This window comes from Caenorhabditis briggsae (genome assembly GCF_000004555.2).
Source record: "Caenorhabditis briggsae complete genome, chrI, whole genome shotgun sequence".
Taxonomy (NCBI): domain Eukaryota; kingdom Metazoa; phylum Nematoda; class Chromadorea; order Rhabditida; family Rhabditidae; genus Caenorhabditis; species Caenorhabditis briggsae.
This window is the reverse complement of record NC_013489.2, coordinates 8,299,652-8,319,714: the sequence shown is the minus strand read 5'-3', so window position 1 is coordinate 8,319,714 and position 20,063 is coordinate 8,299,652. Positions and strand designations below refer to the sequence as shown.

General features: G+C 40.0%; 7 protein-coding genes across 7 annotated transcripts; 5 read left to right on the top strand and 2 right to left on the bottom strand.

Moving 5' to 3' along the window:
* Positions 1–1,045: 1,045 nt before the first annotated feature.
* Positions 1,046–5,539, top strand: Cbr-ced-12 (the record flags this gene model as incomplete). The annotated part of the gene is made up of 8 exons (XM_045238425.1): positions 1,046–1,144; positions 1,757–2,113; positions 2,284–2,561; positions 2,597–3,148; positions 3,194–3,544; positions 3,589–3,815; positions 3,860–4,097; positions 5,398–5,539. The coding sequence occupies 8 exons, from the start codon at positions 1,046–1,048 to the stop codon at positions 5,537–5,539; spliced, it is 2,244 nt and encodes a 747-aa protein (XP_045094790.1).
* Positions 5,540–6,370: 831 nt separating this feature from the next.
* On the top strand, positions 6,371–7,696 carry CBG12218 (the record flags this gene model as incomplete). The annotated part of the gene is made up of 4 exons (XM_045238420.1): positions 6,371–6,610; positions 6,657–6,789; positions 7,293–7,550; positions 7,641–7,696. 4 exons carry the CDS (start codon positions 6,371–6,373, stop codon positions 7,694–7,696), a joined length of 687 nt encoding a protein of 228 aa, XP_045094789.1.
* Positions 7,697–7,993: 297 nt separating this feature from the next.
* Positions 7,994–11,167, top strand: Cbr-aha-1 (the record flags this gene model as incomplete). Its single annotated transcript, XM_045238414.1, has 7 exons — positions 7,994–8,034; positions 8,289–8,397; positions 9,174–9,554; positions 9,607–9,724; positions 10,296–10,537; positions 10,603–10,811; positions 10,861–11,167. 7 exons carry the CDS (start codon positions 7,994–7,996, stop codon positions 11,165–11,167), a joined length of 1,407 nt encoding a protein of 468 aa, XP_045094788.1.
* A 239-nt stretch (positions 11,168–11,406) lies between these two features.
* On the bottom strand, positions 11,407–12,021 carry Cbr-mrpl-34 (the record flags this gene model as incomplete). The annotated part of the gene is made up of 2 exons (XM_002639819.1): positions 11,407–11,756; positions 11,802–12,021. 2 exons carry the CDS (start codon positions 12,019–12,021, stop codon positions 11,407–11,409), a joined length of 570 nt encoding a protein of 189 aa, XP_002639865.1.
* An 889-nt stretch (positions 12,022–12,910) lies between these two features.
* On the top strand, positions 12,911–14,136 carry CBG12221 (the record flags this gene model as incomplete). The annotated part of the gene is made up of 5 exons (XM_045238409.1): positions 12,911–13,006; positions 13,053–13,469; positions 13,526–13,613; positions 13,709–13,832; positions 13,878–14,136. 5 exons carry the CDS (start codon positions 12,911–12,913, stop codon positions 14,134–14,136), a joined length of 984 nt encoding a protein of 327 aa, XP_045094787.1.
* Positions 14,137–14,411: 275 nt separating this feature from the next.
* Positions 14,412–15,587, bottom strand: Cbr-ttbk-2 (the record flags this gene model as incomplete). The annotated part of the gene is made up of 6 exons (XM_002639821.1): positions 14,412–14,501; positions 14,549–14,780; positions 14,829–14,920; positions 14,966–15,184; positions 15,244–15,498; positions 15,540–15,587. 6 exons carry the CDS (start codon positions 15,585–15,587, stop codon positions 14,412–14,414), a joined length of 936 nt encoding a protein of 311 aa, XP_002639867.1.
* A 522-nt stretch (positions 15,588–16,109) lies between these two features.
* On the top strand, positions 16,110–19,301 carry Cbr-dao-5 (the record flags this gene model as incomplete). Its single annotated transcript, XM_002639822.2, has 5 exons — positions 16,110–16,277; positions 16,326–16,487; positions 16,533–16,853; positions 16,902–19,094; positions 19,143–19,301. 5 exons carry the CDS (start codon positions 16,110–16,112, stop codon positions 19,299–19,301), a joined length of 3,003 nt encoding a protein of 1,000 aa, XP_002639868.2.
* Between the last annotated feature and the right edge of the window lie 762 nt (positions 19,302–20,063).

The window sequence follows — 20,063 nt, the reverse complement described above, 5'->3', positions numbered from 1 at the left end:
CCCCCCCCCNCCCCATCATTCTCATTATCATTCTTCTTACCCCACCCAGCATCCCACCAGTTCCCCCCTCAACCCCATCTCTTTTTTCAATTCTCAACCAATTCAGCGTGGTGAAAAAACTTGTGATTTTGCATTATTTAACTTCTGCTCCTCTTTCTTTTATACATCAGTTTTTCCTCAAACACACATTCTCTCCTTGATTTTTGAATCACCAATCTTTTTATTGCAGCTAATTCCATTTTTCTGTTTTTTTGGCTTTTAATTTTTGGAATAGACGGGTCGGAAGTACGAATAGGTACGAAAATTCTCAGAGAAAGGTATACGAATTTGGAGAGACTTTTATTTTATCTTCTGAAAAAATCAATGATGTTCAGTTGTTTCCCTTTTAAAAACCTTCCGAATATATTAACGTAAAACCTTTAATAGAAGTGCCCCCCTGACTTTCAACTTTAAGCTCAATTATCTCGGTTCATGATAAAGATATCAAAAATGTGTCAACTGATAAATTGTTTATCATGATAGCAGCAACAATTTATTAGTTGAAAAATTTTTTACATCTTTATCAGGAACCGAGATAAATGGGCTCAAAGTTGAAAGTCAGGGGGCACTTCTATTACAGGTTTTACGGTATATATCGGGTTACTAAGATTTTCTAACTCGAGACCATGGATACCTCCTCGTACTCCCGCTCAAATGAAATTCAAACTTTTTTTGCCTTCCTCCCAACATCCATCACAAAAACACAAGATTCATAATTTACTGGATTTTATCGATTTCGTATGGTTTCCTCTTCCCCACTTCTCCTCCTCCCGCGTCTTCTCATCTATCATCATTATGACTATTATTTTACTATATATTATATATTATTTATGTGACAAACAATGAATTCCATCCATGTGTATGATCCCAACAACGAATTGTTTTCTCGTCGTCCTGATTCAGTGATGTTGTGTTGTCTGTGTTCTAGGTGTGTACATGTGACACTGGCTTCTTATCTCTTCAACAGTCACTTGGTTCTTTTCGTCCAGTGAATCATCAAAAAATAATGCCCTCAACATCGCTCCCCTATACTCAGATGGCTTTTCATATGCCACTGAAGGAGCTTCAACCAGTGGATACGTCACTTCCAGAACATATAATAAAGGTACTATCTTCTCGATGGTTTGGTTTCGATCATTATAATTCTTTTATGAAAAAATTGAGCTATGGAAGAGAAACAACGGTCTCCGTAGCCCAAGGTCCCACAACGACAACTACCGTAACCTAATTTTCATTTTTTCGATTTTCATGCGTTTTCAGTCAAAATTTTTGATTTTTTAACTTGCTCGGGGAAAAATTTTTAAAAATCGACAAAAATAAGTGAGTGCTCACGCTATTTCAAAGAACCTGGTCGGAAAACGCGCCTCAGCGAACGCGAGAAGTCACTGCTCAACGTGTCAAATTTCGTTGGCTGAGGATCAAACTTTTAAACGTTGAGAAAAAAATCGCTCGTTGCAATGCGTTGATTGAGATATTTAGGTCAAATCCACGTCAACTTTGAAATTATTGAATTTCGTCTGGCCTAAAAGTTTTCTGGTGCGTGATTTTTACCTGGTTCTTTGAAACACCTTGAATGCTGGGAAAAAAAAATTCTGAAAATGAAAATATTCTAGGTTACGGTAGTTGTCGTTGTGATACCTCCGGCCACGGCCACCGGCGTTTCTCTTTCACAGCTTCAATTTTTGTACCGGAATAATGTATATGCTGAAAATTCCAGGGCGCAGTAGTCATTGACAAAGAGTTAACAACATGGAATCGGCGAGCGGTTATTCCATCTACTGCTCTTCATACAGTATTCATAACGATCAACCGGTTAGAACAGAAACAAGCCGATGTAGTCAAAATGGCTGCACGCGAAATGAATTTACCAGAAGACAACACGTACGGACTGATGGCTGATGCTCCTAAACGATTCATAACAAATGAAAATATTGATCAGCTAGGCAGTGGATTTATATTGACTCTTTGTGCATCTCCAGATAATTACGTCAAACGGATCACTGAAATTTTGGAAGATGGAAAAAATATTGCACAAATGGAGAATGCCGTGAAAACTTTGGACGAATTTTCACTTGTGAGTAGAATGTGTTAGACCCAATTTCACAAAGATTTTTTAAAAGGATGACATAAAGTGTCTTCGAGAACTTATAATAGCAAAAGTTAATTACTTGATACACCTAAAACAAGCATTCTATGATAAGATGAGGACTATTCCAGTGACTCATCTCAGATACATTTTCACAGGATCCCGCTCTAATCGAAGCATTCTACCGTTGTTCATCTCTTGAACTACTTTTCGATTTGGTACGTGACGATCGAGTCTCCATGAGTTACACACTGCTCTCAACATGCTTACGTGCTCTTTCAAGCATTCTTGAACTCGCCGTTGGAGACGTAACCTGGAAATCAGTTCCTCGGGACGTTGTCGTCTCGATTGCAGCTTTGGTAACTGGAAAAGCGAAACGAGAAGAAGTGAATACTCTACTGGCTGCGCTTGCCATGATTGAGCAGTTGGTTATTGGGTAAGTAGTTCGACAAGATTAATTTTATGAGAGAGTCACAATGTGCAACTTTTCAGCGACGACACAACAAGAGATTGGGTTCTAGAAGAAGTGCCCATCGAAACTTTAATTCGTCATGTCGAGAAATCGGATGAACGAATCGCACTTGCCGCACTTTCTTTGATGAACTCAATGATTCGACACTGCTCAGATAAAGATAAAAGACTGGAACTTATAGAATCGTTAGAAGTGGTTCCGTTCAGAAACGCAGTTCACAGTTCTTTACTGCGAGATGGTAGTGCTCGAGACCCAAAAGCGCTTGAACAACTTGTAGAAGTTCAAAGAAGTCTTATCAGTGCTTACGATACATCTCCTGCTTCTGATTCTGAGATTCAAAAGGTTCTTGATATCGATTCAGCTAACGAGAATTCTGAAGAGGATGTGGAAATCTGGAGAACTAAACTCGCAGAACATCGTTGCGGTAGGCTGGCTACTGTAGCTATGGTACTATTCGGCGAGAAAAGCCCTCAAGACTTGAGAATGCTCATTTCCGAAAATACAATGAGAATAGAAGGAGGAAAATGGCAATTGATTCCAATGTGGATGAGGTAAGAAGAAGTGAAAAGAACACATGGTGAAACTTTTTTTTCTAGATGTTGTGATATTACTGCTGAACTATTTGGGTTGCTCCCTGGCCGCGACGAGCTCGACCGTCTTATATCAATAATTTTCTCAACAGATTCCCCTTTCCCAGCTGTATTTTCTTGTATCGTCCATCTATTCCATCGAACATGGCGAGAAATGCAAGCAAAGGGTGGCGAGATGGACAAGGTGGCAAGTTTTGTTCTAGAGCAGTTGAGACATGTTCTGAAACGAAAAGAAATTCACGATGTCGAAGAAATGTCAGCTGACTTGGAAACATTTTCCTATAAAGCAATGCAGGAAGTAAGAAGAGAAGAACAGCTGGAAAAAGAAAACGATCAATTACACAGTGAAGCCGTGATGTAAGTCAATAGAGAATTTGGATTGAAAACGGAAACGATTACAGATCTCTCAAAGCAAAACTGAGACCAAAAATTGAAGAGCTGGTCAGAATAAATCATCTTAACTACTTGAAAAAAGGTGATGTTTTTCGAAAACCAATGAAAAGCAAGTCTCTTGCAAAAGCTGCATACTGGTTTTGGAAACTTGATGCCTCTGAAAAAATGCTCACAATCACGGCATGTGATGGAGAACGTTTTGTGGATGATGGACATCGTGATGATATCAGACAAGGTACTTGGTGGTTTATCCTGTAGAAAAATGTCTATTCTTTTTAGTATGGCTCAAAGATGTTGCTGATGTGACGAACAACGATGAGATCGATCGAAAAGCCAGTTCCTCACGATTCGCATCATCTCCATCAACAAACATGTTACGCGGAGTACGTGTTCAATTGAAACCTACAAATGATCTCAAAGAAGGAGAAGTTCTGATGGCTTTGACACCAGACGAAACACAGGCGGGAATTTGGCAGGAAAGCCTTGCCTATTTAGTGGGAAATACCGAAATGAGAAGGTGAATTTGAAATAAAACGAATATATTAGGTTGGCGGGAAAGTCTTTGTCACTTTTTCAATAGTTTATTTCTCAAAGAAAAAATAACCGAATAATTAATTATATTGTCCATCATTATCAACAACATGTCTCCAACGTTCCCTCAATTTATGGATTCCATTGCGGTAGAATCCAGCCGGGCGTGAGGCAAAGTATTGTTTGAGTGCCGCTTCGACCGCTCCACGGGAATTGAAGCTTCTTCCTTCGAAGGCACGTGTCATATCGCCAAATAACCAATAGTCGGAAGGAGCAAGATCAGGAGAATACGGGGGGTGAGGGAGAACATTCCATCCATATCCCATCAGCTCCTGCTTCACTTGTTTCGAAACATGTGGGCGAGCGTTATCATGTTGATAGTACACTTTCTTGTCTTTCAGGGCCGAACGGTCGACTGCTTTCTTGAGGTTTCGTAGTTGAGTAGTGTAGAGGTCTCCAGTTATTGTTTTGCCCTCGGGCAGAAGTTCCCAGTAGATGGGGCCGTCCACTCCCCACCACACAGAGAGCATAACTTTTTTCGGATGAAGGTCGGGTTTTGGGACATCCTGTGGGCTCTCTCCTTCTCCAACCCACTGGGATTTCCTGTGGTGATTATCGTAGAAGACCCACTTCTCATCTCCGGTTATTAGCCGGTCCAGCCATCGATCGCCCGCGTGGAGAGTGAGAAGAGTAATCGAATCGTCGACTCGGCGGTCAAGGTTGGCTTGAGTCAGGTGATGAGGTATGAATCGACCAAAAAGTTTTCTCATTCCAAGAGACTTCAAACCTTCAAGGACTGTGCTATGGTGAACTCCGAATGTGACAGCTAGTTCACGGCTAGATTGAAATGGATCCGATTGCAATGCGTGCTTCAGCTTGTCCAAATCCAACTCACGGGGTCTCCCAGAGCGATCCTTTTCATCGAGCGAGAAGTCATCTTTTTCGAAACGATGGAACCAATTGCGAATAGTATTGTAGTGAGGGGCATGTGTGTTGTACACATTCTTCAAGAAAGTTTCCGAATCCTTCATCGTGGTGTGAGATAGGAAGAGGTAAATCAAAACATGTCTGATGTGAATAGCAGTGGGAACAAACATATCGTTTCAATTACAGATGAGGAGCAGGGAAGGAAATGGGGACTTGTTTATATGGAAGGTTCTTATCACCTTGTTATTCACTAGAGTCGATATCATACACAGCCTCCATATACGAGAACAGTGATTAAACAAACAGAGTGACAAAGACTTTCCCGCCAACCTAATAGATGAAGACCTTAAGTTTTACAGTAAAACAAATGCCATTGTCGAACGAATGTTGAAAATGGAGCTCCGCGTCCGACTTCTTAATGTGAAACTTGCGGATCCTGAAAACGAACCAGACGTTCCTCCTATCCCAGATGATCTTATCAGTTTTATTTCCAGCTTTTGAGTTGCTTTACTACATGTATTTTTTGTGATGTACTTCAAATGTTGTCATTTTTCATATTCTACTTTAAATTTACATAGCATTATATAAATTATCAGATCTGAATTATTTTCCTCTGCATAAAATGAATGGGTTGCTTGAAATGTGTTCTAGTGTTTCTAAGAATAAGCCAAAAATCGCAGGCCGCTTGAAGTTTCTTTTTTCACTTTCATCTGCAACGGTGTATTATTCTGGTACAAATAAATCATAAATCGGAGCTGTGGAAGAGAATTGCCGGGTACCGTGGTCGAAGGTTCCACAACGGCAACTACCGTAACCTGAAAAAAAGTTGTTATTTATGCCGCGTTCAAAGTTGATTTCCAGGAGAAATTTTCTGGAAAAACGCTGTCCAAAGCTGTCATTGTTTTCCAGAGGCCTTCGCTTCAAAACCCGCCGTAAATCGACACGAATCAACAGAAAAACACAGTCAAAACGAGTGCTACAGTAGTTTAGTGTTACTGGAAATCTGGAAAACAAAGACAGCTTTGGACAGGTTTTTTCCAGGAAATTTATCCTGGAAATTAACTTTGAACGCGGCATTATCGGATTTATTTTCTTGTTTAAAGATCACTAATATTCGTCGAGCCTTCTATCATTTTGCCCCAAACAAGTGAGGAAATTAATTTTTGTGAAAAAAATGATTGAAAATCTAGAAAATAAATATGGAAAACAAAAGTATTCCTAATAGTAAGTTACGGTAGTTTTCGCTGTGCAACAATAGGCCGTGGTCATCGGTGTTCCTCTTCCACAGCTCGTTTTTTGTACCAGGAAAAATATACGAAATGATTCATTCAGATGAGTGTAGTGAAAGAGATGAAAGCTGAACTTCGACAACTTATGAAGAAAGTGCTTGACAAGATTTCCGTAGAAGAAACAAAAGAGCAGAGTGAGGCCGTTTTTCGGAAAATTATCGATTCGAAATGGTTCCAAGAAAGCAAAAGACTATCAGTTTATGTTAGTACAACTGGAGAAATTCAAACTGATTTAATTATAAAAAAGTCATTAGAAATGGGGAAAGAAGTTTTCATACCTCAGGTTTGTTATCAAATAGTTTTTCTTCGAAAAAAAACAATGATTTTAGTTCACTAAAGGATCAGTTGCAATGGAGATGGTACGCCTTCCAGATCAAAAATCATTTGATGATCTGCCATCGACTTTATGGGGAATTCGGCAACCAGATCCGAAATGGAAATGGGAAAGCTACCATATGACAGGTAAAACAAGTCTGTTTGAAAACATAAAGAAATCTAATTTTATATTAAGGACCACTTGATCTAATTCTTGCGCCTGGAGTAGCCTTCTCCCCATCCTGTCTCCGTTGTGGTCACGGAAAAGGATATTACGATCGTTTCTTCTCGACTCATCATTCTAGATTTCCATCAGATTCTCCGTTGAAAGTTGGATTGGCTCTCCGCCAACAAATCATTCAAACTATTCCAGTTTCTGAAACTGATGTTCAATTGGATGATGTCATTTACGAAGGGGATCTTATTGTACCAAATCAAGCAGGACTATGACAACGAATTTGAAACCTAAAACGCCATCTGTGATATTTAAACAAAAAAAAACATTCCAATTGTCCTTTTATTGTTTGGGTTTAGATAATAAAGATTTACAAACTTGAAACAGCATTACTGTAGCCCTAACTTTTCAGATCACAGACAATCTTTTCTACCTGGCAGGAGGCCTGCAAGAGTAGAAAAACGTGCGCTGCAAGAAATTTATTATCAAATGACACCATTCTCGTTTCTATCATCTTTCCTTCCGTTCCCTCTCCCTCTCTATTCCCTTCTCTTTTCCCCCATCTGTTGCTTCTTTTCTCAAATATCCGTTGACCATATGGGTTTGAGGTGTGTGGACACGTTTCTTTTTCATTCCATCTTTCACTCTCGCTCTCTTCATAGTAATAATACGGTTCTTTGTCCGCCCGTTTGGGTGGCGATCGTGGTACTGAATAAACATAACTACACTGCTCGCTCTCTCTCTCTCTCTCAAACCGCATTTTCTCTTTTTCTATTGAGAAGAAGAAAAAGAAAATGAAGAGAAGAGAAGATCGATTGAGGAGAGTGTATGAAATATGGAGACATAGAGATGTGCATCGCGTGTTCAGAGATACTGTGAAGACGGGAGAGACGTCGTTTCTCTGATACCTCATCGCTTTTCTCCTTGGCTGTAAAATTCTCTCTATTTTTGGTTGTTCTTGTTCCATCCCAAGGGAGAAGACTCATCCTCTAATTATTTGAATAATTAATTGATTTACTGCAGCATCCGCTCCTCTCAAGTTTTTATTTTAATTTTATTTAAACGAATTCAAGTATATGTAATTGGCTATAATTTGTTTTTGGCTCCTCTCTCCGACTCATCATCATCTTCTTCTTGTTCGTTTTTAGCTTTAACGTCTTTTATTCAGAAGAAGAAATGGCACAGGACGTATTTATGGATCCCTGGCAATCAGCAAAGTGAGTTTCAGACTGAAAGAGTATCGCGTGACTTAAAGTCGTCTATATAATCAAGATTGGTTCCTTTTCTGGGTCTGATTAAATTCGTAGTGAATTGATTGACTTTTGTCAGGATATTCTGGAGACTCTTATTACTTTTGTGCTCTTTCCAGTCACTGGAAGTTTCTTCATGTTTCCTCTTGTGAGGATACTGTAGCCCGCTTACCATTAAAAATGTGTTTTCCTATTCTTAAAAGAACATTCTGAAGTTTCAGTTTTCCAATGGAAGATGAAGAAATGGGAATGCCTCCTGGTAAATATGCTCGGATGGAAGACGATATGGGAGAAAACAAAGAGCGATTTGCGAGAGAAAATCATTCTGAGGTGAGACATTACTTTCGAATTTTCATACAGGTATTAAAAAATTTGGATATTCGAAATATCGAAAATCCAGAAACTCTTGCTTTGGAGTGTCAGAAACTCTACACTTGGGAGCTTAAAAACTCATAAAATTGAAAATCACATAAGAACAAGTTCTAAATTTTTAGAGTTTTCGTTTTGGAATTTTCGAATCCAAATCTTAAATTTTGGACGTTCGCAACTTCCGAATTTCTATTTGAAACTAACAAATTTCTGAAAATCCGAAGTTTTGAAAGTTTAGAATTGTAGATACTCCGAGCAAACCCAAAAATTTGAAGACTCGGAATTTCAAAAATTCAGAGCTTCTCCAATTCTGTAGTACTGAAATTTTGAATTCCAAAAAAATTTAACGGATCCGAAAACTCGGAAATATTTGAGTTTCCATTCGAGTTTCAAAATCTATGAAGTGACTTTAAATTGTTTAACTTCTGAATCTCCAAGTTTAGATTTATTGAATTTTCCATACTTCGAGTTTCCGAATTTCCGAATTTACAAATTTCTAAACTTTCAAGTGCTTAATTTTTTGATATTATGTACAATATTCCTGGATTTCCGTATTTCAGACTTTCTGAATTTTAAAAATTCCAACCTTCTTTTAAGATTAAAATTTTGAATTCCGAGTTTTCAGAATTTTTGAATTTCCGAATCAAAACTATCTGAAACTCGAAAGTTTTAAATTTCCGGATTCCGGGAAAAAAATTGAAAATTAGGTGTAACCGACTGGTGTAAATTAAAGACAGAACTTCATTTCTGTAATCGAAAATGCTTTACTGAAACAAAAAACCTTCTATTTTCTCATCATATTCAAGATCGAACGCCGTCGTCGCAACAAAATGACACACTACATAAATGAGTTGGCTGAAATGGTTCCACAATGTGCTTCACTTGGTCGTAAACCTGACAAACTGACAATTCTTCGAATGGCAGTATCTCACATGAAAGGAATTCGTGGACACTCTGCTCAAGATGAAACCTCATACAAACCATCATTCTTGACGGACCAAGAACTCAAACATTTGATTCTGGAAGCAGCAAACGGATTCTTGTTTGTTGTTTGCTGTCAAACTGGCAAAGTTCTTTATGTTGCTGATTCAATTACTCCAGTTTTGAATTTGAAACAGGTAGATTTGTAGTTTTTGAGATATACCCAAAAGTAAAAGTTCAAAATTTCAGGAAGATTGGCTTCAAAGAAATCTGAACGATTTGATTCATCCAGATGATCAAGACAAAATTCGAGATCAATTGTGTGGAAGTGAGGTGTCAGTGAACAAAGTGCTTGATTTGAAAACTGGTAAGTACACTTTTTCGATATGGAATTCAATAAGAATCTTCCAATGTTTGACCAAGACGTTTTTCGTACTTAGTATTTTTGATTGTAAAATAAAATAGTTTAGAAACTGACTGAATACCGTAGACACTCTACCACCCAAACCGTCATCTTTGAGTCCGAATATCGCTTTTCCTATGAAAGATATTAAAAAGTGGCTGACTGACAAAATGGTAATCATATTATCAGCAGCATTTTGTTAGTTGATCATTTTTTCATATCTTTCACAGGAACCGAGATAAATTTGCTCGAAGATAAGAGGTAGGCAGCCGCTAGCGGTCCGCTCCGTAGCTGAGCCGGCAAGCGCCACCTTTTCAACTTTGAACCAATATATCTAATTATCTGTAAACTATATCAGAAATTTGTCAACTGACATAATGTTTCTCATAAAAATGAAAACATTTTGTCAGTGAATCACTTTTGGATATCTTTCACAGGAGCCGGGAAAAATCGGCGCAAAGTTGACAGTTAAGAGGAATCATTCTATTAGAGGGGTGTCTTTGATAACCCAACATTACACTCAGTCGGATTTCAGGATCCGTTAAACGAGAGGGTGCTTCAACACGTGTTCACATGTCATGTCGTCGTGGTTTCATCTGCCGAATGCGTGTCGGAGCCCTTGAACCTCTTCATCGTCTCCGCAATCGTCGTCCACTTTTTCAACACGGTGGACACAATTACGTTGTGATGCACTGCACAGGATATATTAAAAACGCTCCTCCTCAAGGAATTAATGCACCAGCATCCTCATGTTTGGTAGCCATTGCCAGACTGCAGGTCAGTTTTTGAATATGTAAAAAAAGTGATGGTATGAATCATACCGTATGATTTATACTTTTTAGGTAGCCTCAATGCCCGTATGCGCAGATCCAGCATCTGCAAATCAGTTCTCGGTTCGAGTAGCTGAAGATGGGAAAATGACATTCATCGATTCAAAAGTCGGTGATTTGATCGGTTTGAGTAGTGATCAACTCATAGGAAGATATTGGTGGAATTTGGCACATCCTTCTGATGAAAAGACACTTCAGGATAGTTTTATAGCGCTCCTAAGGTGACTTTCGAGTTTTCAGTATCAATATATGAATATCTCCGACTTTTAGTGACCAGCCAATGAGAATCAACATTCGAATACGTACTAGTACTGATTACGTTCCATGTACAGTATCTGCATACAAATTCATGAATCCCTACTCCGAACAGTTTGAATATGTAGTAGCAACTCATCAAGTTTCCCCGCAAGAAGATATCAACAATTGGATTACGGGACCATTAGATTCTCAGCCTCAAACATCTGGATTCAGCGAGCTAGGAGTCCCTGGAGCCGCCGATTATGGACAGTCCAGCAGTGGCGGATGGAGGACGGCCCACAAGTGGCAGCTCCTGCACAATGGACATGGGATCCAATGAATGGATACAATCAGTGAAAATGTTTAAATGAACGAATATTACTAAATATGATTCTCATTCTGTCTACTCTCACTAAATTTAAATGTGTCTTATGTTCAATTTTAGGTTTCCCACTCACGAAACACCATATTGTTCCAATGTATTCAGGATTTTGTACACTATTTAATTTCTAATCTTCAAAAAAAGTAATAAAAGAAAATAACGAATAAGTGAAACAACTACAACAAATCATGACATGATTATTTAGGTGGATTCTGGAGAATGTACTCTGTGGCTGATGTAGCTGTTGATTTGTGCTCTGAGAATTTTTTTGCCGGTAGTTGTTCTGTATTCATCGCGGTTGGAAGCCAAGTGATCGGTGTCCATTGGCCTTGTACAGATGGAACAAGAGCACTCTGACGGCTCTCCAACTTGACAACAGGTTCTCCACTCCTTGAGAAAAGCAGATGAATGTCTTTGCTCACTTCTGATTCGGACATGTTTTTGGCATTGATCTGAAGAGTTCTTCCATTTCCATATTCGGCACGGATTGATGGATTCGAGTTTCGTACTGGTTGAGCGTAGATCACGACAGATGGATTTCTCCGTCCTAAAATATTGTTTTACCGGATGATTTGTTTTTCTCAGTTCTCACCGATTTCGTCGAGTTTATTCTCAATGAAATTTCTCATGCCAACACTGGACTCGCTTTGTTTGCAAAATCTCACAGTGATACGATGCAGTTGGTTCGTGTAGCGAGAGATCCCGTTGTACGCAGGAATTTTCAGAAAGTCTGAAAAGCGCCATCCGAAATTGAGAGCCTTGGCAGCGGTGTAAATTGGTTTGAGACGATCGACGCGAGGAACCGACGGCATCTGGAATACAAATATAAATTCAAAGTTTGAATTTGAGACAGTTTAAGTAAGAATACAATTTGAAAAAGTCGGAACACAGTTAGAAATGTTAGAAAAAAGTAGGAAGAAAGAAGAAAGAAGAGAAAACAATTTTCAATATTCAAATAACAAAAAAGCAGCAACACAGACGATAAAACAATTTGCAAATAATTAAAAATCAGTCAAATTCTTATGAATAAAATAAGCTTATTTTATATTGAATAGATCGCAGAATCTGCAGAAACAAAGAAAAAAAAAGCTCAAAATTTTTTTTCGGAGACATGAGAAAAAATGAAGAGAAACCTAGGCCGCGCGGCCGTGTAGTCTGCTGGGACAAGTCATATGTCTCACTCGAGTTGTTTTCGCGAAAATTTCGAGACCGTACGAATCGGGAAGACACCCGAAAGCGGGAGACACAAAAGCGGGAGACACGAAAGCGGGAGACGAAATTGCTTACCGTACCACCGTTAATTTCCAAATCGAGAGTAACCAAACGGCCGAAAATAATTTTTTTTTTTAAACATATTTTCATTTATCTCGGGTATTTTATTCACAAATTTACTGAAAAATAGTCTAATTTTTTACAACGGAACGGTGGATTACGGTAAGCAATTGCGTACTTTCTCCCCTTTCGTCTCCCGCTTTCGTGTCTCCCGCTTTTGTGTCTCCCGCTTTTGGGTGTCTCCCGGATTCGTACGGTCTCAAAATTTCGCCTGATTTTTTGTACTTTGTTCTGTAATTATATTCTTTTATAGTCTATTAATATTATTTTTAAGATGTCAAACTTTTCGACAAAAGCGGTGCTTTCGACTCTGTAAGTTGGCCACGTAGAAATCGCTAACAAAATATCACTTTATATAGAACAAACTGGATGAGTGTCACAGACGAATCATTGGAAAAGCTAGACAGAGTGGAAGCTCGACTCCTAAAATCGTGTGATGTCAAATATGAAATAAAATATGTCCCGGTATGAGTTGTCACCGAATAATCTGCATCGAGGTTGTTTTTTCCAGGTTCGATTCAAAAAAGGCGATATCTACACTATAACAGTAAAACCAATAGAGAATGAAAACCAAAACGACGGAGCGATTGTTCTGATACCAGGACTTGGAGCAGGAGTCGCCATGTTTGCACCAAACCTTAAGCACTGCGCTATAAATCACTATGTACATTCATTCGATCCACTTGGATTCGGACGATCATCCCGACCTAAATTCAACGACGATAATGCCATTGCTGAGTTGGAAATGGTCGAAGCCATGGAAGATTGGCGAAAAGCGATGGGAATAGAAAGAATGTATCTTGTAGGACATGCATTCGGTGGATACTTGGCTAGTGCATACGCCCTCGAGCATCCTGAGCGAGTCGCTCACTTAATTTTAGTGGACCCGTGGGGATTTGCAGAGAAGGTAGACGCAAACGAAAAATTGGTTGGTTTTTTTTGTCTTTAAACTTGAATACCAGAACATTGATTGAGCTACTCTAGATAAAACCATATGCATGGATGTCCTTTCTTGGCGGTGTCGCTGGATATTTTAATCCATTTTCTCCAATGAGATGGATGGGCCCTTACGGCAAGTGATAGGAATGTAGAAGACGATAATTATTTTTGTTACAGCCCCAGCTATAGTGCAAAAACTACGTCCGGATTTAGTAATCCGGTTTCCAGGACTTCGCGACAACGACATCTACAAATATGTCTACTATTTGAATCTTCCCAACCCCACTGGAGAAACTGCTTTTATGAACATGACTTTGCCAGTTGGTTGGGCAAAACGACCGATGATTAGAAGGTAGTTGTAGAAAATTATACTAATCTGTATTATTTATGTTTCCAGGTTTAATGGCATCGACAAGAGCGTTGGAGTCTCGTTCATATACGGTAGTAAAAGTTGGGTCGATCCGGGACCGGCTATTGATATTCAATCGACACGTGAAGGTTCATATGTAGATATCAAAATTGTCAGAGGAGCAGGAACACATGTCTATGCTGATGATCCGATAGCATTCAATAAGATTGTTCGGGATGTTGTTGAGGGCCGATTGGAAAACCCTTCTAATGATTTTGAACTAGAAGAGTGCTTCCACTCTGATTAGTGACATGGATTAAAAATTCGCATTTTGAGTTTTCATTTTACAACCCAATTCTGTAGTTTAGATTAATCTTGACTTCCTAGTTTACTAAAATCCCATAGAAAAACATTCCTTGTATGTATATAATATTAATTTACAAAGATTTTGAAAATTTTATGTGCCTTACGAATACCTCGATGTAAAAAAGTTGTGATTCAATAAAACCTTTTATTCAAGCAATCATAGAAAAATCTTCCAGCCAAATCGATTCCTATACAAAATATGCCGTCTCCTGATACTTATTTGACCATGTAGTTGAGTGGCATTCCTGGTTCCCAGTCGTAAGGGAATTCAGGTTTTCTGCAATTACTGAGAGCTTGCTTCATCAGCTGAAAATATTATTCATCAGTTTCTTCTCTATTCATGGAAATCTCACTCTGTAACATTCCGAATAGTTGGGATCTGCAAAATAGTCCCAGCTATCAACCATTCTCATGATTTCCTTCAACTCATTAACTGGGCATGGAGGAAGGAACATTTTTTCAGGAGTGTTACGAATAGCCTGTTTCGCCTGTCCAACAGCATTCATATCAGTGATTTCTTTCCAAGGAACACGTCCAACAGTCAACTCCACTTGCATGTACAACCACACTTCAACATCGTCTTTTCTGGAAAAAATTGAATATTGAATAGTAAAACTCTTATATCTTGAATACCTTCCAAGCTCTTGATTTTTATGGCATGCAATCGGTGCATAACGCACAGTACCACGAAATCCGGCAGCGGCTCTAGGCTTGCGAATGATACCCTTAAAAAATTATAAGACAGTGACATTATTATAAAACTTATTTACATTATTGTCAGTGAACTTGCGAGCCATTCCAAAATCGAGAATGTAAACTTTGCGAAGCTCGTTTAATTCAGCACGACCAATCGTGTAGTTACCCGGCTTGACATCGCGGTGCAAGTAACCAATGTTATGAAGATCCTCGAGAGCTTCCAAAGCTTGAATACCACAACTTAATGAGCATGCTACGCTAAGTGATTGTTGTGGTGTTCCTTTGCGAAGGTCCTGAACAAAAAAAAATAAAAATTAAAACTTTATTGTTCCCATTATTTAGACTCTCGAACCTGGAGAGATTTTCCAACAAGTGTCATGACGACATAGTTGAAGCTTCCGTATCTTCCCTTGTCTTCGATCTTACAGAAATGACGACTTCCTCTTTTGGTCAACTCGCCGAGAACCAGAACTTCCATTTTAAGAACTTGCATCTGCTCCGATATTCCTTCAACTTTCAAGGCATATTTTCCAGTAGCATCAGTGCACAAGTAGACAGCTCCACAGCCACCTTCTCCCAATTTTTTCGTGATGGTCCATCTTTCAACCTAGGTGAATACTGTTTTTTGAACCCTTTTGTGCTATCTACCATAGATCCTGGTGGAAGCTGTACTAGTTCCGGAGGCGGTGCTGTCATCGTTGCGATTGAACTTGTCGACAATAAGGCTAGTTATCGAAAAAGACAAGAATAACTTTAAACTGTGGAGTTTTTTTTTCCCAGATAACATCTTTTCTTTACTTGGAATACGTGTAAACTGAAAGAAATTTTCTGAGTCTCCGCATGCGTCTGGCCGCGGCCTAAATACTTGTATAAAAAACTTTATTTGAACTCCCCCGGTTATTGTTTGAAGGCGCAACATGTGCGCTCATTGGCGGGTCTCGCCACGGCTGTCATATCGGAAGAATTTAACGAAAATTTCAGTTTCTTTTTTTGTTTTGAGAAAATGGAAACCGGGAAAATTGAGTGATTTGAAAACGAAAATCTGTGAAATAAGTGATATGAAAGTTGCAACCAACTTCCACCTCTTTTTAGTCAGATGGAAATGAGATTCTTTCTGAAAATCTTCTGGACAGCTTCGCTCCACAACTTTTCGTTTATTCGTTTGCTTTTCGCCTCTATTAATGTCTCCTTTTTGCTTATCTGAATCGATTTTCTCAAATGCTCTCATCAACTCAATATTTGAACATTTTTTTCAGGGTATCCCTAAGCGCCATGAGTTCCGACTTGTACGCGAACGCAGTTTTATACTGCGAAATTTCTCAAAGAAATCCCGAGCTCGTAGCCAAGATGTTCAATGAAGCGACACGAAAGAAATTGGATGCATTCGTGAGTCTACACATCAAAGGTGTTATTATTAAGTCTTGAAATTTTCAGCTCAAAGATCATGAAGCACCAAAACTGAAAGACATTATCGATGATGGCGCGTTCAAGAAAAGAAAACGCACATCCTCCACATCTGGAAACGAACCTCCTTCAAAAAAAGTTGCAGCTAAGGAATCATCAAGTTCTGATTCTTCGGACGATGGAGCAGTCAAGGTGAGTATCTGTTAGTTTTCTATTCTCTATAGTCTTTTTTTATAGAAGAACGGTGTTCAAAAACCAGTTACCGTAGCTGTAAAAAAAGCCTCCACTCCTGCCCAGAAAAAGGCAGCTTCCAGCAGCAGCGATTCTGAGAGCGATGCTCCGACGAAGAAGCTAACTCCTTCCAAAAAGCCACCGCAGACTCCAGCTCAAAAGAATGCTGCATCTAGTTCGGACAGCGATGACGATGATGCGCCAGCGAAGAAAACTCTTCCCCCAACAAAGATCGTGAAGCCAACTCCTAAAAAACAAGAAACAAGTGATTCGGATAGTGATAGTGAAGAAAGTGATGCAGGAAAGTCTAAGACGCCTGCTGCTAAGGTTGTTCAAGCATTCATAAATTAAGTTACAACTGATGATCGTGTTCAGCTCACTCCGCATGCTGTGAAACCAGCTATGAAGAAAGCATCATCATCGGATTCTTCCGATTCGGACGACGACAAGAAGTCGGCTCCCAAACCAGCTGCCGCCAAAGCAACTCCAATGGCTCCTGCTGCAAAGAAGGCTGCTTCTTCATCGGATGATTCCTCTGACGATGAGAAGAAGCCTGCTGCAAAACCAACTCCAGCAAAGGCTACTCCAAAGGCTCCTGTTGCAAAGAAGGCTGCTTCTTCATCGGATGACTCTTCTGACGATGAAAAGAAGCCCGCTGCAAAACCAACTCTAGCAAAGGTCGCTCCAAAGGCTCCAGCTGCTAGGAAGGCTGCTTCTTCATCGGACGATTCTTCTGACGACGAGAAAAAACCTGCTGCAAAACCAACTCCAGCCAAGGCTACTCCAAAGGCTCCTGTTGCAAAGAAGGCTGCTTCTTCATCGGATGACTCTTCTGACGATGAAAAGAAGCCTGCTGCTAAACCAACTCCAGCCAAGGTTGCTCCAAAGGCCCCAGCTGCTAGGAAGGCTGCTTCTTCATCGGACGATTCTTCTGACGACGAGAAAAAACCTGCTGCAAAACCAACTCCAGCCAAGGCTACTCCAATGGCTCCTGCTGCAAAGAAGGCTGCTTCTTCATCGGATGATTCCTCTGACGACGAGAAAAAACCTGCTGCAAAACCAACTCCAGCCAAGGCTACTCCAAAGGCTCCTGTTGCAAAGAAGGCTGCTTCTTCATCGGATGACTCTTCTGACGATGAAAAGAAGCCTGCTGCTAAACCAACTCCAGCCAAGGTTGCTCCAAAGGCCCCAGCTGCTAAGAAGGCTGCTTCTTCATCGGACGATTCTTCTGACGACGAGAAAAAACCTGCTGCAAAACCAACTCCAGCCAAGGCTACTCCAAAGGCTCCTGTTGCAAAGAAGGCTGCTTCTTCATCGGATGACTCTTCTGACGATGAAAAGAAGCCTGCTGCTAAACCAACTCCAGCCAAGGTTGCTCCAAAGGCCCCAGCTGCTAAGAAGGATGTTTCTTCATCGGACGATTCTTCTGACGACGAGAAAAAACCTGCTGCAAAACCAACTCCAGCCAAGGCTACTCCAAAGGCTCCTGTTGCAAAGAAGGCTGCTTCTTCATCGGATGACTCTTCTGACGATGAAAAGAAGCCTGCTGCTAAACCAACTCCAGCCAAGGTTGCTCCAAAGGCCCCAGCTGCTAAGAAGGCTGCTTCTTCATCGGACGATTCTTCGGACGATGAGAAGAAGCCTGTTGCTAAACCAACTCCAGCCAAGGCTACTCCGAAGGCTCCTGCTGCAAAGAAGGCTGAATCTTCTTCTGACTCTTCTGATGATGAGAAGAAACCTGCTGCTAAACCAACTCCAGCGAAGGTTACTTTAAAGGCTCCAGCTGCTAAGAAGGCTGCTTCTTCATCGGACGATTCTTCTGACGACGAGAAAAAACCTGCGGCTAAAACAACTCCAGTAAAGGGTACTCCAAAGACCCCAGTTGCTAAGAAGGCAGTTTCTTCCTCGGATGACTCTTCTGACGATGAGAAGAAACCTGCTGCAAAACCGACTCCAGCCAAGGCTACTCCAAAGGCTCCAGATGCTAAGAAGGCTGCTGCTTCATCGGACGATTCTTCTGACGACGAGAAAAAGCCTGCGGCTAAAACAACTCCAGCAAAGGTTACTCCAAAGTCTACAGCTGCTAAGAAGGCCGATTCTTCATCGGATGACTCCTCGAATGACGGAAAGAAACCTGCTGCAAAACAAACTCCAGCAAAGACTACTCCAAAGGCACTTGCTGCTAAGAAGGTTGATTCCTCTTCGGACGATTCTTCTGATGATGAAAAGAAACCAGTTTCTAAGCAAACGCCAGCCAAGGCTACCCCAAAGGCTCCCGCTACAAAGAAGGCTGAATCTTCTTCTGACTCTTCTGATGATGATGAAGATCTCCCGAAACCGTCGAAGTTGAAACCTGCCCCCCCGAGACAGAAGAATGAGGATTCCGAGGATTCTGCTGAAACTGAAGAAAGTTCCTCTAGAACACCTGCTCTGAAAGCGAAACCTTTAGCTACATCCACTGAAAAGCCAGGTTATGAATCAAGAAAGAGAAAGTCATCGCCATTCCGCCGAGTTCAAATGACTAAAGACAGTGTTGCCGAGAAGTTCAGAAATAACCAACATGATTCAGTGAGTCTCCAGTCCAATTCAAGATTAGCAATAAGTAACTAATTTCAGAGTTTCGACCAATGGGGTCAACGCGCAAACGAAAGTCTCGGAAAAGTTGTAGGAAAGGCCTTCCGACATGAGAAAACCAAAAAGAAGAAGGGAAGCTACGGCGGCGGTCCAATCAACCAATCTATCAATTCAATCAAGTTTTCGGATTCTGACGACTAAATTAATTCCTTCAGTAATCTAATATTTGTTGTTCGTTTTGTTTTTTATCTTTGTTGTCTGTTGTTCCCGTTTTTTTTAGAATTTAATCCCCCGAAGCAAAGATTATTGTAAACTTTTGTTACCGATCCAACAAGTCCAAATCCTTTGTTCTATTGTTATACCTCATGTTTTCGCACAGATTTCCAATTGAATGAGCAACCGTTTATTGGTTAAAAACTTTTAAGACATTCTCTGACAGAACCAAAAATAGTGATGTACAGAAAAATTCAAGCTTGTTTTTTCTGCCTGATTTTTCATATACTGCATGTTCATGGACTTCTAAAGTATATGAGATATAGTTTGTCCCGACTTGTCCCACACCTGCAAAAATATGGTCGTGAAGTGTCTAAAAAAATTTTTTTTCAAAAGTGAAATAATGATCAGGTTTTATTGTAGAACGTTTTTAGGCCCTATTTTGAACATTTTTTGTATTGGCACTATTTATATTCTTCCATCTTCCCTGGAAAAATTTCGATTTTTTGGACCAAAAAATCCGTCCTGAAAAAAATTAATTCATTATTGTAAAAAATTGAACATGAAATTTCGATTCTACAATAAAAATACATTAGAAACTGTTTTGGGATAAAAGATAAACCTGAGCCCCCCATGAGTTTTAGGCCAAAATGTGCCCAAAAATGAGGTTTCACCATGTGGGGGAGTACATGGCAACAAAAATTCGACCAAAATCGGCTCCGCGACGTTTCGAAAGTGTGACGTTTCGCA